Here is a 17,390-nt window from a genome sequence, read left to right on the forward strand (position 1 = left end):
TGAATACTCAACGTCTCGTCAACTGTGTTTATGCTTGAACAGATCACAGCCCCGACAACAGGATCTGTGAAGAATAAAATAGTTGTTCTGTTTAAACTTCGGAAATCAGCCTTTGTTTCTGATCGGCTCTGAAGAAGGATGGCGGAGTGCTTGTTAAATCTGCAAACCCAGCTTGACTCTTTCATGCAAGTTTTGCTCAAATCGATCGTGTATGAAGTGTCTGAAGTTTTTCGAAACAGGATGTCTGACTCTGAAAAGGAGTTTCAAGACAAACTCCGCAGCGTCTCCCAGATCCTGGTGAGACGGGCCGTGTTTAAAATCACACAGTGTGTGGAGGACAGTGTCGAGAGTGAAATGGCGGAGCTGAAGAAGGAAAACGAGAGCCTGAAGTGGAGATTGCAGCTGTGGGAGAAGGAGTCGGGAGCAGGAGGAGATCAGGGATCGACAGATCGTGTTGGACACACGCTTCCCTGTGAAGTCACTGCAGGAATAAAAGAAGAAATGGACACGAAACTGGAGCTGCCAGGTCAGTGTGGTGACTTGTATATAGTCAAGGTGTGTGTTAGTTCAAAAACAGTGTCTTTAACTTCCTCACTGGTGCGAATATAGTGGAGAGATGCAGAGTTAAGTGGGAAAGTATGAAGTCAGTGTGTGTGTGTTTAAAACCACTTTCTCACTGGTGAGATTTTTTTAAATAACAAACTTATTTTAAAGAAAACATCTTACAGCAGTAAACATTCTCATTATCAGTACGCGTTCTAACAATCAAACTGTCATCAAATAAAAAAAAAACTTTCCTCCCTGGTGAGAATTTAGTGGAGCGATGCAGAGTGAAGTGGAAAAGACTTGTGTGATGTACCAACGGGATTCTTTTCTGGAAACTGAACTGTTTTGTCAGGTTACGGTGCTGAAAAAAACTCGTTCACATTCAAACATTGTTCCACTGAATCAATTTGTAATCAAACGTCATTAGGAAACAACATTTATAAGTATTGTATTTACGTTGTATTGGTCTAGATTTTATATGTATACTAATGATTGTGTACATAAAAAATATTTTAATTGGTTTAAGTATTACTGTCCAGGGTCTGTGTCTGTATTAACTCCTCTGGAATATTAATCCAGTGTGTCTGTATTAACCCCTCTCTCAGTGCAGTGTTCATTTACTGGAGTGTCCAGTCAGTGTGTCTGTATTAACCACTCTCTCCCAGTACAATGTTAATGCATTGTAGTGTCCAGTCAGTCAGTGTGTCTGTATTAACCCCTCTCTCTCTAAGTGCATTGTTTATGTATTGTACTGTGCAGTCAGTGTGTCTGTATTAACCCCTCTCTGTCTCAGTGTAGTGTTAATGTACTGTAGTGTGCAGTCAGTGTGTGTGAATCAACCCCTCTCCCTCTCAGTGTAGTTAATGTACTGGAGTGTACAGGCAGTCTGTCACCCCTCTCTCTCATTGCAGTCTTTATGTCCTGTAGCGTTCAGTCAGCATGTCGCTATTAACACCTCTCTCTTAGTGCAGTTTTAATGTACTGTTATGCCCAATCAGTGTCTGTATTTACCCCTCTGTCTTAGAGTAGTGTTAATGTACTGTAGTGTTCAGTCAGTTTGTCTGTTAACCCACCTGTCTCTCTCAGTGCAGTGTTAATGCACTGTAGTGTCCAGTCAGTCTGTCTTTATTCACCCCTCTCTCTTCGTGCAGTGTTGATGTACTGTTGTGTCCAGTCAGTTAGCGTGTCTGTATTAACCCCTTTCTCTGATTGCAGTGTTAATGTCCTGTAGTGTCCAGTCAGTCTGTATTAACCCCTTTCTGAGTGCAGTGTTAATGTACTGTAGTGTCCACTCAGTGTGCCTGTATGAACCCCTCTCTCTCTCAGTGCAGTGTTAATGTCCAGTAGTGTCCAGTCAGTCTGTCTGTATTTACCCCCCTCTCTCTGAGCATTGTTAATGTACTGTCATTTCAAGTTTGTCCGTGTCTGTATAAATGCCTCTGTCTCAGTGTAGTGTTAATGTACTGTACTGTCCAGTCAGCATGTCTGTATTAACCCCTTTCAGTGCAGTGCTAATATGCTGCAGTGTCCAGTCAGTATGTATCTATTAACCTCTCTCTCAGTGCAGTGTTAATGTGCTGTTATGTCCAATCAGTGTCTGTATTTACCCCTCTCTCTCTCAGTACAGTGTTAATGTAAATGTAATGTGATTGTGATATTATTACAGTAGACTTACTTTTTACATGGTAGTTAGGTTTCTCCCAAAGCTAAATCAGAACATCCCCTTATACCCACTTATTCCGCTATGTTTAAACAACCCAAATTGATCATCAGTGTACTAGTACGCGTGTGTGTAGTGTAAAGCTTTTTAAAACACATGGCCTCAGCTATCACTACTGAAGAATGAAGAGATAAGAGAGATGCCCAGGAAGTGGGATAATAATATCATTTTCATGTTTTTGTATGTTTTTTGCAAACTATACAGTCTAGTGGCTTGACGTAGGCTTTGTGCTCAAATGTATATAAACATGCTGCCTGTCCTTGGTCAGTAAGATTAGGGCATGCATTTGGTAAGCAGGCTGTACGCCCAGAATATGTAAAGAACTAACTGTTGTCTAGTCTGCAACTTAGATATAATTAATTGGCAGGTGTTGGTTTTTCATCATTTGTTTAGAATATGTCATTGTAACTTTTTGTGTCTTAAGGTATTAAGGACCATCTTCAGCTACTTATTTTTTAAGTCTGGTGGTCGCAAGCCGGACATATGAATAAAAGGACTTCTGCTTCACAGACACCTGAACTTTGTCATTTGTTTGACACTACACTACTATGCTGATGATACTCAAATATACATCCATACCAAACCTGACGCTGATGGGGCTGTCTCTATTCTATTTAGTTGCATCTCCAATATAAAATATTGGATGACTCAAAATGTTCTTCATCTTAACTGTGACAAGACTGAAGTCATGCTTATTGGCACCACCCATCAACTTTGTAAAACCAATGCTATAACTCTATCTGTAGATTGTCTTATACTTGAGCTTCAGTCTATATTGGAAAAACTTGGAGATGATATATGACGTTCAACCCACATGTGCGGCATGTTGTCAAAACATCTTTCATTCACTTCAGAAATATTGCCTGACTACGCTCTATGTTATCACTAACTGTGGCTGAAAAGTGTTGTCTAATCTTGAATCGACTACTGTAATGCTCTACTCTCTGGGGTTTCTAAATCCACATTGAACGAACACCAGTATGTCCAAAATTCGGCAGCCGGAATCCTGACCAGGTCTATTGCAAGTGTTCAGATAACTCCTATCCTGGAGTCCTTGCACTGGCTTCCTGTCAAGTTTCATGTCAACTTAACAATCCTCCTGCTCACTTATAAGGCTCTCCATGGCTTGACACCTCAGTACCTGTCTGAGTTATCGCTCTACTCCCCACCTCACAACCTTCGCTCTTCTAATTGTGTTCAAATATTTGTCCCCCAGTCCGTCTACACTCTTTGGGTGACATGGCCTTCTCCTGATTTGCCACAAGCTCTGGAACTCTCTCCCCAAGAATATCAGAGAGTCACCTTCTCTAAACTCCTTCAAATCCAGACTCAAAACCTTCTTCTTCAGAAGAGCCTTTATTTAACTGTTCTTTACCCCTCTGCTCCTACTGGACTTAGTACCACCATCTACTGTCTCGTCTAACTGTGTTTTCTCATCGTGCTTATATTGATATATATATTTTTTGTTATTGGCCTTTTGTAAAGAGCTTTGAGAAGCTACCTTTAAAGGTGCTATATAAAATAAAGTTTATTATTATTATTATTATTTTATTATTATTATTATTATTATTATAAAGGTCTTGTCTTTTTGTCCTGTGTTTACAGGCTCAGAAGCCAGTGCTCTCTCTGATGCTGGGGAAAGGGCTCCTCTTGAACAGCAACACAGTGAGGAGGAGTGGGGGTCCAGTCTAATGCAGGAGACAGAGCTCACTGCCGCAGAAGGGAAAGAGACACTCAGGGAGCAGCACACAGTGAGCAGACGGATTGTCGAGGATCTGTACTCTGTGCCCATGATGAACACAGAACCTGAGAGTGAGACACCTGGGCTCTTAGTATGTGATGATTTTACAGAAAAGAGAAATAATCTGGACACAAACAATATTACACAAGGTTGTAATGAACTGGGCTGTGTCTCTGTACAAGAGCACAGTGAAGAACTGGATGTTTTAAATCTTACAGAGCAGGACATGGAGCCCAAGTTGATTGTACCTGGTGAAGAGAACAGTACTGATTCACAGCACACAGAGAAGAGTCAGAACAGGGAGGAGCAACAGCAGCTCTTACAGCGCATGATGATAATTAGGCCTTGTTCTGTTCAAGTGGAGAGACTGTCATTGCAGAGTCTAAAACAATCATATGATCCCTTGGTATCTGATCACTTTACACCCAGGTTTAATAATCTGATTACTGAGAACATTGTTGAAAGTTTTAATGAGCTGGAGAGTATGTTTGTTCTTGGGCAAAGAGAGGAAGAACTGAATGAACTTGACAGTTTTAGTCTCAAAGAGCTGGAGAAGGAGCCCCAGATGATTCACACTGCTGAACAGCACACTGAAGGACACGGTGGAGAAAACAAATCTCAGTTTCAGCACACAGAGCAAGACCATTCCATGGAGCATTTGCAGAATAAGAGACCCCAGCATGATCAGAGAATGAGGAAGAGTCACTCAAGGCCTTGCTCAGATGGAGTGGACAAACCGCAATTATGGCACAGGGAGGAGCAGCGTTTCTGTGAGTCTAGCATTTCACAACCCTACCAGCACCTTCACACAGGAGAGAGACCTTTCAGCTGTAGTCATTGTGGGAAGAGTTTTAGTTGGTCAGGTGACTTAAAAACCCACCAGCGCATTCACACAGGAGAGAGACCATTCAGCTGCAGTCAGTGTGGGAAGAGTTTTATTCAGTCATATGACTTAAAAATCCACCAGCGCATTCACACAGGAGAGAGACCATTCAGCTGCAGTCAGTGTGGGAAGAGTTTTGTTAAATCACATAACTTAAAAATGCACCAGCGTATCCACACAGGAGAGAGACCATTCAGCTGCAGACAGTGTGGGAAGAGTTTTATTCAGTCATATGACTTAAAAATCCACCAGCGCATTCACACAGGAGAGAGACCGTTCAGCTGCAGTCAGTGTGGGAAGAGTTTTATTAAATCACATGACTTAAAAATGCACCAGCGCATCCACACAGGAGAGAGACCGTTCAGCTGCAGTCAGTGTAGGAAGAGTTTTATTCGGATAAGATACTTAAAATCACACCTGCTTATTCACACAGGAGAGAGACCATTCAGCTGCAGTCAGTGTGGGAAGAGTTTTATTAAATCACATCACCTAAAAATGCACCAGCGCATCCACACAGGAGAGAGACCATACAGCTGTAGTCAGTGTGGGAAGAGTTTTAGTCGGTCAAGTAACTTAATAACCCACCAGCACATTCACACAGGAGAGAGACCGTTCAGCTGCAGTCAGTGTAGGAAGAGTTTTAGTCAATCGCTTGTCTTAAAAAGGCACCAGTGCATTAACACAGGAGAGAGACCATTCAGCTGCAGTTAGTGTGGGAAGAGTTTTTTCCAGTCAGGTGACTTAAAAACCCCAATCTAGTCACCAGGTCAGTCACCAGTCAAGTCAACTAAAATGTCTTTTAGTTCAAGTAGGTAGATGCGTCAGCATGTGACATCCGAAGAAGGCTCCACAGCCGAAACATTTATTTTCTTCTCTTTTCAGCATGAAACAAACCTTTACTTGTTCCCAAAATGTCTATTAGTGATGTCTATTAGTCACTTTGTAGTCAGACACTTTTGAGTTCGTCTGGTCAATTAAATTATGACTATACTCTTATTTACAGTTAACTAAAACTGAAATAGTTTTGTCATGGAGTTTAATTTATGTGTATAATGTATAAAGTTTTTAGTTTTATTCAATTTTAAAATGAATTAGGTCTACATTGAATTAATTTCTTAATTGCATTGAATTCCTTATAGTCTTGGAATGTTAAGTATAGTCCTGTTTAATTTAATAATAATAATAATAATTGCTTACACTTATATAGCGCTTTTCTGGACAATCCACTCAGAGCGCTTTACAGGTAATGGGGACTCCCCTCCACCACCACTATCCAGCATCCACCTGGATGATGCAACGACAGCCATAGTGTACCAGAACGCTCCCCACACATCAGATATCAGTGGGGAGGAGAGCAGAGTAATGTAGCCAATTCATAGAGGGGGATTATTAGGAGGCCATGATTGGTAAGGGCCAATGGGAAATTTGGCCAGGACGCCGGGGTTACACCCCTACTCTTTTCGAGAAACACCCTGGGATTTTTAATGACCACAGAGAGTCAGGACCTCAGTTTTACGTCTCATCCGAAGGAAGGCACCTGTTTACAATATAGTTTCCCTGTCACTATACTGGGGCATTAGGACCCACATGGACTGCAGGGTGAGCACCCCCTGCTGGCCCCACTAACACCTCTTCCAGCAGCAACCTTAGTTTTTCCCAGGAGGTCTTCCATTCAGGTACTGACCAGGCTCACACCTGCTGAGCTTCAGTGGGTTGCCAGTTGTGAGTTGCAGGTTGATATGGCTGCTGGCTTACAATTAATACTGTTCTCATTGGATAGACTTGTAATTGTGTAACAGCTTTTAACTTACCATGTTAAGCAAAGAATGTGTATAAAACAGATTAGGGTCCTTAACTGTCACTCTTAAGGAAATAAAAGTCACATCTGATTAAAGTCTACAAAAAGAGCTCAAAGTCTTTGTTGCACAATCTAAAGTGTATTTATCCCCAGAGAGGATATATATCAAATACAATAAATATTTATGCAATAAAGGGTAAATAATAAAGAATAAGATATTGTATGAATCTCTTTTAATATGATAATCTATTTTGGCACCATTAGTAATAATTCCATATTTTAATTTTAATTTCAGTGCAGCTATTTTTTTTTAAACAAGACAGGACAAGAAATATATACAGTGCCTTCAGAAAGTATTCATGCCCCATTGTTTATTTCTCATTCTGCTGTTTTGCAAAGTAAAATTAAATAATATTTAAATGGGTTTTTTTCCACTCCTATAGAAGCAATACTCTATAATGTTAAAATGAAATTAAGTATTTATAATTCTGAAATTCAGGAACAAATGAGAAACAGAATAATTGAGATTTATCAGTCTGGAAAAGGTTATAAAGCCATTTCTAAAGCTTTGGGACTCCAGCAAACCACAGTGAGAGCTTCACTTGCCTCAGTTAAGGTCAGTGTTCATGACTCCACCATAAGAAAGAGACTGGGCAAAAACAGCCTGCATGGCAGAGTTCCAAGATGAAAACCACTGCTGAGCAAAAAGAATATAAAGGCTCGTCTCAGTTTTGCCAGAAAACATCTTGATGATCCCCAAGACTTTTGGGAAAATACTCTGTGGACTGAAGAGATAAAAGTTGAACTTTTTGGAAGGTGTGTGTCCCATTACATCTGGCGTAAAAGTAACACAGCATTTCAGAAAAGGAACATCATACCAACAGTAAAATATGGTGGTGGTAGTGTGATGGTCTGGGGCTGTTTTGCTGCTTCAGGACCTGGAAGACTTGCTGTGGTAAATGGAACCATGAATTCTGCTGTCTACCAAAAAATCCTGAAGGAGAATGTCCGGCCATCTGTTCGTGACTTCAAGCTGAAGCGCACTTGGGTTCTGCAGCAGGACAATGATCCAAAACACACCAGCAAGTCCACCTCTGAATGGCTTAAGAAAAAAAAATGAAGACTTTGGAGTGGCCTAGTCAAAGTCCTGACCTGAATCCGATTGAGATGTTGTGGCATGACCTTAAAAAAGTGGTTAAGGCTTGAAAACCCTCCAATGTGGCTGAATTACAACAGTTCTGCAAAGATGAGTGGGCCAAGATTCCTCCACAGCGCTGTAAAAGACTCATTGCCAGTTATCACAAACACTTGATTGCAGTTGTTGCTGCTAAGGGTGGCCCAACCAGTTATTAGGTTTAGGGGGCAATCACTTTTTCACACAGGGCCATGTAGGTTTGGATTTTTTTTTTCCCTTAATAATAAAAACCTTCATTTAAAAACTACATTTTGTGTTTACTTGTATTATCTTTGTCGAATATTTCAATTTGTTTGATGATCTGAAACATTTCAGTGTGACAAACAAGCAAAAAAATAAGAAATCAGGAAGGGGGCAAACACTTTTTCACACCACTGTATATATCTCGCTTATCCAGATTCACAGTATCACCACCTAAGCACATTGTGAGAGGTATTGATGGGGTCTGTTAATTTAGCATCAAACAAAAGTTAAACTAAGATGCCATAAAGCTGACTTGCTTTAGCAGCCCCAGTGGCTTAACTCGACATAATAAAAGATGGGAACAACACCCACAAACAGGATAAACCAGACTAATGTCTGCTGCATATCAAAGGACAGAACCTAGAGCAAGGCAGAGTAGGACAAGGAGTAATTACATGTCAAAGAGCAGGACAAGCACTCAGATTGTGGAACAAACTTTCTTCTGACTGTATATATAAGATCTGGGAAACCATTGCAGTTTGTCTGTTCTGTGGGGCGGTTTGACCTCAATAAAACTGAATCTGCACAAGACTGTGTCCTGCTCCTGTGATGAAGAATTTCCCACAACAGTTGGCATAGTCGACAGGATTCTCCAGGTCTCCGGTAATTCCCAGATGGCACACAGGGTGAGTATATTTTTGATGTTACCACCCAATTAGGTTGCCGAAAAGGAAGGACAGGAAACATACAGAGAATATAAAGAATCATTTATAGGGAAAAGAGTAAGGACCGAGACAAGACACGATTCCTCTGAGCTTGGTTTCGAAACCAAGACAAGAGGTGGTTCCACTGAGCTCGGGGCAGGTCTCTAAACCAGGGCGCTTAACCCCTGGGGCGAGGCAAAATCCCTAAACAGAACAAGGTGAGCTGAGCGATGGTTTTGTGCCAGCAAGATTCCCTCTGAGTCCAGACAGGCATCCCTAAGGAAGCTAAGGTTAATATAATTAATAATATGAGTATAGACCAGTTGTGCTAGCACTTTAATCACCAGTGACTACTGAGCTGAGTGTTAAGCGAGGAGTTGGCCCTGTATGCTAACACCAGACTCATATTCACTGACTGCCTCACAAGGGTACTTGTAAGTGTGCTGGCAGCTCCACTGGGAGCACTGATAGATCTGGATATGGTATCTAGTCCAGATAAAACAGGGTCGGTTCTAGACCACTTAAGGAGGAGTATTATAAGGGCTAAAGGTAAAGGGAACATGGAAACAAAAGTTGTGTATTAAGATTGAAATAAAACATCATAATAATAATAATTGCTTACACTTTGATAGTGCTTTTCTGGACACTCCACTCAAAGCGCTTTACAGGTAATGGGGACTCTCCTCCACCGCTACCAATGTGCAGCCCCACCTGGATGATGCAACGGCAGCCATAGTGCGCCAGAACGCTCACCACACATCAGCTCTCAGTGGGGAGGAGAGCAGAGTAATGAAGCCAGTGCAGAGATGGGGATTATTAGGAAGCCATGATTGGTAAGGGCTAATGGGAAATTTGGCCAGGATGCCAGGGTTACACCCCTACTCTTTTTCGAGAAACGCCCTGGGATTTTAAATGACCACAGAGATTCAGGACCTCGGTTTTACATCTCCTCTGAAGGACGGCGCCTGTTTACAGTATAGTGTCCCCATCACTATACTGGGGCATTAGGACCCACATGGACCTCAGGGTGAGCACCCCCTGCAGGCCCCACAAACACCTCTTCCAGCAGCATCCTTAGTTTTTCCCAGGAGGTCTCCCATCCAGGTACTGACCAGGTTCACACCTGCTGAGCTTCAGTGGGTTGCCAGTTGTGAGTTGCAGCTGCTGCTAAATGAATGGCAATAGTATTGTTATTAAGTTATGAGAATATGGGAAGGGAATTAATACGAATGTTGTTTAGCAATGCTAAGTCAAGAAAAGAAGACAAACTTTTAAAAAAAGTTAAAAGAAGGGTTGTGCGACAAGCAAAAAGGGTAAAAAAAACAGGTAGTGATGGGCTGCGAGAGGTGGTGATGACGGAGAAGAATGTGAGGTGTGGAGAGGACAGAAGTATAAGCCTGGATGGGTGATAGAAGAAAGAACTGGGGTATAAATGTAAAGAATAACCTTCTGCCTTCCACCTTATAACCCTGGTGAGGCAAGAAAGAATAATACAGCACACAACAGTAGAGAACGTGTGCTCAAAAGTACGATAAGCAAAAAAAAAATTGATTGCAATCTGATTGGAAGTAACAAACATTGCTTGTTGGAAAAAAACTGAATGGAATACGTGATACTGTGTTTATTAAAAGTTACACAGCTGTTAAAATAGATACATGTAAAAGTAAAATGGACGCTGTCATTTCGTATAGTTTTCACTGGAATGTTATTTTGTTCAATCTTTTTATCTGTTATCTACCCGTAGAGTCTACAGTTTTAATCGATAATTTACTACTTATGTCTGTGAAACACAGTGAGAGGGAGCTCCCATTGCCTTTCCTCATTCACACTAATCAAAGCCACTGATGAGGAAAGAAAGAGTTGAGTAACTATAAATCATTTCCCTCTTCAGGTAAAAAGTGTATAAAACACAATTGTGATTTGCAGAAAACTTGTCAATGATTTATTATGACAAAAGTATTTTCCGGTCAGATTTGAGTGTATTTGTTAAATTATATCGAGTTATTAGAACAAAGTTGGTAGCGCCAATCCTCATGGTTAGCATAAATGCCATGTATTTGGTATATTAAATGAAATGTGAATGTTTTAGTGATTAGCAATTTAGTTAATGTTCGGTAATAGCCTTAGATTATTTCACTGTTCCTGGTTTTCTTTATTTATTGGTGTTTTTTATAATAACCAAAGTGCTCCACATTTATATTGCTAGTGAACATTATGTTTTTAAAGAAATACTAACGTGGTCTTGTGATATCGCCGATTTAGATTGTGTTTTACTGAAATGTAGAATATACTAAGGAGAAGACTGAATAAGACATAATGCAGAATATTTTCTTAATGTATAATTAGAAAAATATTAAGAAGCATTTGTGTAACTTTCAGCTTATATTCTTTGTTATATTGTATTACTGTAAATTGTTTATCCTATATAGAATCACACTAAAAGCCACTGATGAGGAAACGAGTTGAGTGACTGATTATTTTATCATTTCCCTCTTCAGGGGCGCAACACTTCCCCTCTCATGGCAAGATCTCGACTTCTTTAACACCTCTGGATAATGTTCTTCTGTGGAGCATGCTTCAGACCTCTGCGTACAGCACCCTTGATGTCATTTTATTTTTACAGCATCCGCAATCAGTACAATCAATACAGCAGTCTTACTGGATTTGACTAGGATTCTGAAATGTCTCTTGCAAAGTTATTCAGGTTTGCTTGAACCTTTAATAAAAAAGTGATTTGAAACTACCCAGCTTACAATCTCTGAGGTAGTTGTCACTAAACTCAGATGTGATGTGCCGTGTGCCTTTACCTTTTTTGTGTTCAAGAGTATTCGTTGTGTGAGCTCCACACTGCGTGTCCTGTACTGTACTGTAATTTCGTTTAGATTATCTACGAAGAGTACAGCGACTAGAACACCTTGAACGTCTATAAGAATGTGTATATATAAAAATGCTAAAGAATTTTCTGATTATGTCTCGGCATCATTTAATGAATTCTCTTAGTGACAGGTCATTTCTTTCTGGTATTTTATTCTGGTGCTGTTATTGATCGCATACGAAACCTTATTCTCATCAGGAAAATGTCACCTACAAAGTCACTGTGAAACTTGTTTTGGGAAAAGTTTCTTAATATTTCTTTTGATTAGCATACAAGAAAATTTAATCATAACCTATGGAATTTCCCGCAACTGTGGAGCTTGAAATCACAACCTTAAGATTTAGAGTTTAAGAGTCACAGGAGAGGTCGGCCTGGTCTTCAGTTTGCCAACGATAAGCTCCGGCAGTGCTCCTCTGTAAAGCAGATTGTTCGGATCGGTTATGTGGGACGGCACTTCGATACTAAGATCGTTTGCAGCACACGCATGGTTTCCCCCCTTCATGCAAAAAACATAGACGAAGGAAGCTCTCTTGTCTTGGGCTGCTGTCTCCCGGATTTAAAGCACTCTGGGTGCCAGCTAAGTCTCTAACAAGCACACTATAAAGACAGGAATTACACTTTGCTCACGTCACGCATTGAATGGCGAGGCTACTTGTTCCAATATTATCTAGTCTCACCTCATATGGTGCCGATTCCTGGTTTTCATTCAGGAAAGAGCACTGCAAACACCGTAAACAGTGCAGCACGTGAGATGAAAGAAGTCTTTTCCCCCATTTGTCTAAAGCAGAATCATGCCGAGGGTTGTGAGATCAAGATTTCAGTGGAGCACTGTCGTCTACATCTTTAGCTACATGAGTTGGACATCCTCTTGTACACGGAAAGCAGATTGAGATCCTCTGACATGAAAAGTGCCAGATAAAAGCCATTTCTCATCCTTTCTCTTAGTGGTGGAGCTATCGCATGTAAATGAGGCAACTTGCAAGGCGAGCAGGCTCGGTGCACACCGAACGCAGATGTCTCAGAGCAGTTGAGACGTGTCCAAGTGGCTGTCAAAGGACAGCACTTCGCCGTCGCCGTGGCTTAGTTGGCTAAAGCGCCTGTCTAGTAAACAGGAGATCCTGGGTCCGGTTCCCAGCGGTGCCTGTCTTACTGTACAGAATTTATCCTTACGGGCAAATCCCATGCCTTTTAATTCAGGTGAATGCAAGTGTTCATTTCCTTTCTGGAACAACTTGTTTTGAAAGAAATCTATACAGCTTGCGAAAGATGAAACACAAATCTTGCTTATCAGTGAAGAAGAGGTACTCCCAGCAGGCCAGCTAATACCAGCAAAGTTTTTTGTTCACCCTAACCCAGAGAATGGAGAAAAGCAAGGCGCCTGTGGCTCTGCAGTGTAATCAGTTCGTGAGTTCGGCGGTTAGCTTAAAGAGTGGTAAATGGAGCTCGCCCCAGCCCGTCCTTATTCTTTTAAACAGGATAAAAAATTACCTTCGCCGCCATTACTACCAGCTTTAAAAGACAGCCATGGGCATAGAAAAAAACACACTACAGATGACTTTTCTGGAACCGAAGCAGAGATTCCTTTACGAACCAACTGATAAAGCTCAGCCAGTGAATACTGTTAACAGAATGTGAAAGCACGATCAACTTTGTAACTGCAACCACAGGAAAAACAGCAAGAAGCAGACTCCATTCCCCATTTAAATCTGTCGTGCGAGGCATGCTTTTTGAATGCATGAAGTAAATCCCACGATCGCTTTTGAACTTGGACAAAGTACTTCCAAAGGAGCGCTATGCGCAAAGATTTAACAAGCTCAACCCCCGCCGACGATTCGGTGTGAAGAAGCAGAACATTCAAGTTTCACAGACAGAATCAGCACGCCAGCACAGCCAACATTAAAACAGAGGGCACACTACGATTTGCATTGACACAAAAGTGATCTGGGCAGACGTCGTTCCCTGCATAATGCAAAAAGTGGCAAAGCGCTTTTGGGTTGAGAGGACGCAAGAAGGTTTTTGTTTTGTGCCTTGATATCAAGCTGAGAAAGTATCTTTAAACACTTTGCTTAGTTTCTCGAGAGACTGCCAAAAAGCAGTTCCCTCCCTTTCGTCTGAAGCCAGCTGAAAGGGGGTCTCGACAGAAGTACCTGGCAGCAGTGGGATTTGAACCCACACCCCCGAAGAGATTAGAGCCTTAATCCAGCACCTTAGACCGCTCGGCCACGCTACCCACTGTGTGCTGTTTCTTTGTCTCATTACTTGCCCGGAGGAAGCCGGGTGGGTTTTGCTCTTGTCACCCGACTTAGTGGCGTTATGACCATGGAACCGACTGCACCTGCTTTTTCTGAGATGCTTCCCCTCTCATGGCGAGATCTCAACTTCTTTAACACCTCTGGATAAAGATCTTCTGTGGAGCAGGTTTCAGACCTCTGCGTACAGCACCCTTGATGTCATTTTATTTTTACAGCAGCCGCATCCGGAAAGTTGTGTCTTTTACGTTTCATTTGAACAACAAAACTACATAAAATACAAACAAGAGCACACATAACGTATCAAGAAAATCATCAGGGGCACATGCTATAATACAATTACACTTTATGAAAAACGATTACACAAGGTAAATAAAGATAAGGTCCGCACAGCTTGTTCTTACATTTCGAAAGAGTCCGTAAATACCCCTTTACGTCTATTTTGAACTGTTCAAACGTAGGACTCTTCCCAGACCATTTCACTTTATACCACATTCCTAAACGAGGATGCATCTCCTGTTTTAGAACTATTTTGGGCGGTATGGCTTATACAACACACCCACAGTATTCTAATGGTGGACTGCAGATCTGTGCTATAGTTCAGTCGAATTCGAAGGATCCAGCAATCGTACTGGATTTGACTGGGATTCTGAAATGTCTCTTGCAAAAGTATTCGGGTTTGCTTGAACCTTTGATAAAAAACGTGATCTGATCTGAAACTACCCAGCTTACAATCTCTGAGGTAGTTGTCACTAAACTCGGACGTGATGTGGCACACATGTGCCATGTGCCTTTACTTTTGTAAAAAACTGGTATCGGGAAAAGTTTCTTAATATTTCTTTTGATTAGCATGCAAGAAAATGTGATCATTACCTATGGAATTTCCCGCCAGCGTGGAGCTTGAATTCACAACCTTGAGATTCAGTGTTCAAGAGTCACAGAAGAGGTCGGCCTGGTCTTCAGTTTGCCAACGATAAGCTCCGGCAGTGCTCCTCTGTAAAGCAGATTGTTCGGATCGGTTATGTGGGACGGCACTTCGATACTAAGATCGTTTGCAGCACATGCATGGTTTCCCCCCTTCACGCAAAAAAACATAGACGAAGGAAGCTCTCTTGTCTTGGGCTGCTGACTCCCGGATTTAAAGCGCTCTATTTAAAGCTGTCTCTAACAAGCACACTATAAAGACAGGAATTACACTTTGCTCACGTCACGCATGGAATGGCGAGGGTACTTGTATTCATCCAAAAATGCCAAGTTTCCCACTGGTGATACACACAAGGAAATGAATGTACATTTCCCGCCCCCCCCCCCAAATCAACCAGTTTAAAATCAAATACCTCCCTCCTCATCTGTAGGTGGAGAGATTAATGTCAGAAGAAATACAGGTTTAAAAGTCAGGAGCATTGATAGTCCTATTTTAAAATGACACTAAAATGCTCACAATATATTAAAAAGCTCTGTAAAATGCAATAATAATAAAAAAATATTAAAACAAGGTAAAAAGAAATAATACACAGCTACAAAGCTCAGGAATTATCAATGGGAAGTTACAATGGGTTGATTGTGTTTCATATGATTTAAAAACAAAATGTTTGAAAAATATCCACTTACAATATGCTAAAAATGGCAAGAATACTTAAAACAGGTGTGTATTTTTTTTTACAAAAATAAATAAAACAAGTTAAAAATAAATACTAAATGCGTTTAAAATTCAGGAATGTAATTGGTCAGATGCTTACAATGAGTGATGCTTTTGTGTGATTTAGCGAATTCAAAAAAATATTCAAGAGCAAGAGCTCGTATGAAAGTTCGTAAGTATGTACGTATACATTCGAAATTTTTCATTCTTCTCACGATGGCACACCTGTGTCTGTAAAACAGAGTGAAAGCTCTATTCACATTGCGAGTATTTCACAGCCCTGGTTTTACATAGATCTTTTTTTTTTGTATAAATAAGTATAAAATAAGTTTTGCAATGCACCAAAAGTCACGTCTAGTATTTTTCCATCTACCTTTACAAGTAAGGAGCGTACATACTCATATGGCGAGCGGTCGTCAATTATTTTTCTCAGCAAGTGCTTTATACTCCGCTCAGTATCATCTGTAAAAGTATAGGCACCCAGGCCTCTGGCGATGTACAGAACAGCCGATAAAATTCAGGCTAAACTGAGACACTTATACATTTCTAATGCGGCAAACAACACATCTTTGTACTGTAACATGACTAGGGGAAGGGTCATTCATAACAGGTATTTTCGGAATGACCTACTTAAAATACTAGATATGGACCTTAGCAAAATGGCTGCCAAAAAGAATCAGATGACCAGTAAATGGAAAGGGTCTACCCTGAGAAACAATGAGACACAGCTGAGCCGCATCAGGAACCGAAATATAAGTGCCCCGGAGGCAGTGAACAGGGCGGAAGCCGATAAGGTGAATGCGGTTTGGAGGAAAAGAGAGGAAAGAGGTGTATGTTAAAGATCGGGCTAAGGAATAACGGACTACTGAAAGGAGAAAAGGTTTATGGTTTTTGGATTACGGACACTGGATAAGGATACATCGCGGATTGGCTTTATTACGGACTTTTGGAACTCGGATCGGATCAGGATTAAGGGAACGGATTACGGACTGTATTTGGAAGATAGTTGGAGGAAGAAAAGCCACGAAACTCAGGAAAGAAAAGTGTGGTGTGAGTAATACTTTCATTTACATAAACTTTCCCCCGGAAACACCACAGTACTCATCCGTGCACCGGACAACCAGGCATGTGTGACCCCATTGACCTGGATGATTAATCAAACAGGCCGCGCATTCATCAACCACAACCCCCTTTAAACAATGGTTGAAGGTGCAACATACCACCGACTTTACAGTCTGATCCATAGCATCGGGCTCATTAGAGCCATCGTTAGCTAAACTAGGTTGAACATCATCATTAATCACATTTTGGCAAACACACATGAACAGACACGAAACATTCAAGCTTGATGGTAGTTTGAAGATTGATGCGTCGACCTCTTCGTTATTCTATTAAAGGAAAAAAGAAAAGGAAGGCTTAACAAAATAAATAGGCATGCTTTTTACCTAAAATTTTACCTAAAAAAAAGGCATGCTTTTTACCTTTATCTTTTGAGAAGAGCGTTGTAGGGCAGGTCTTTATATTTTAGTGGATAGGTCATAAAAGTGTTAAAATAATTGAAAAAAGACACATTTAGCAGCGATAAATTATAAGCACGAGCAAAAATTGATATTTATAACGCTTATAGATTTTAACAATATAACAGAAAATGTTTACTTTTAAATTAAATATTACATCAGAAGATGTCCACACCCAGGCACCTGCCGTTAAAGGTTATGGGATGTAGAAATACAGTATATAAGGTTCATGATGAGAATTAAAAACGCTCATGCTAATACACAAGCACCTGTGTCTCACCAAAGCTGACAAATAAAAAGCCAAAAACCCGCACTGCACGTGTGAACAGGAGAATGAGCG

At 40.9% G+C, this 17,390-nt stretch overlaps 1 protein-coding gene across 1 annotated transcript; it reads left to right on the forward strand.

The window, feature by feature from the left end:
• On the forward strand, positions 1-5,919 carry LOC148827233 (uncharacterized). The gene is made up of 2 exons (XM_088926463.1): positions 1-526; positions 3,872-5,919. The coding sequence occupies exons 1-2, from the start codon at positions 139-141 to the stop codon at positions 5,599-5,601; spliced, it is 2,118 nt and encodes a 705-aa protein (XP_088782589.1). The 5' UTR covers positions 1-138; the 3' UTR covers positions 5,602-5,919.
• Positions 5,920-17,390: the final 11,471 nt, after the last annotated feature.

This window comes from Atractosteus spatula, chromosome 10 (assembly GCF_055471065.1).
Source record: "Atractosteus spatula isolate fAtrSpa1 chromosome 10, fAtrSpa1.hap1, whole genome shotgun sequence".
In the NCBI taxonomy this organism is placed as follows: Eukaryota; Metazoa; Chordata; class Actinopteri; order Semionotiformes; family Lepisosteidae; genus Atractosteus; species Atractosteus spatula.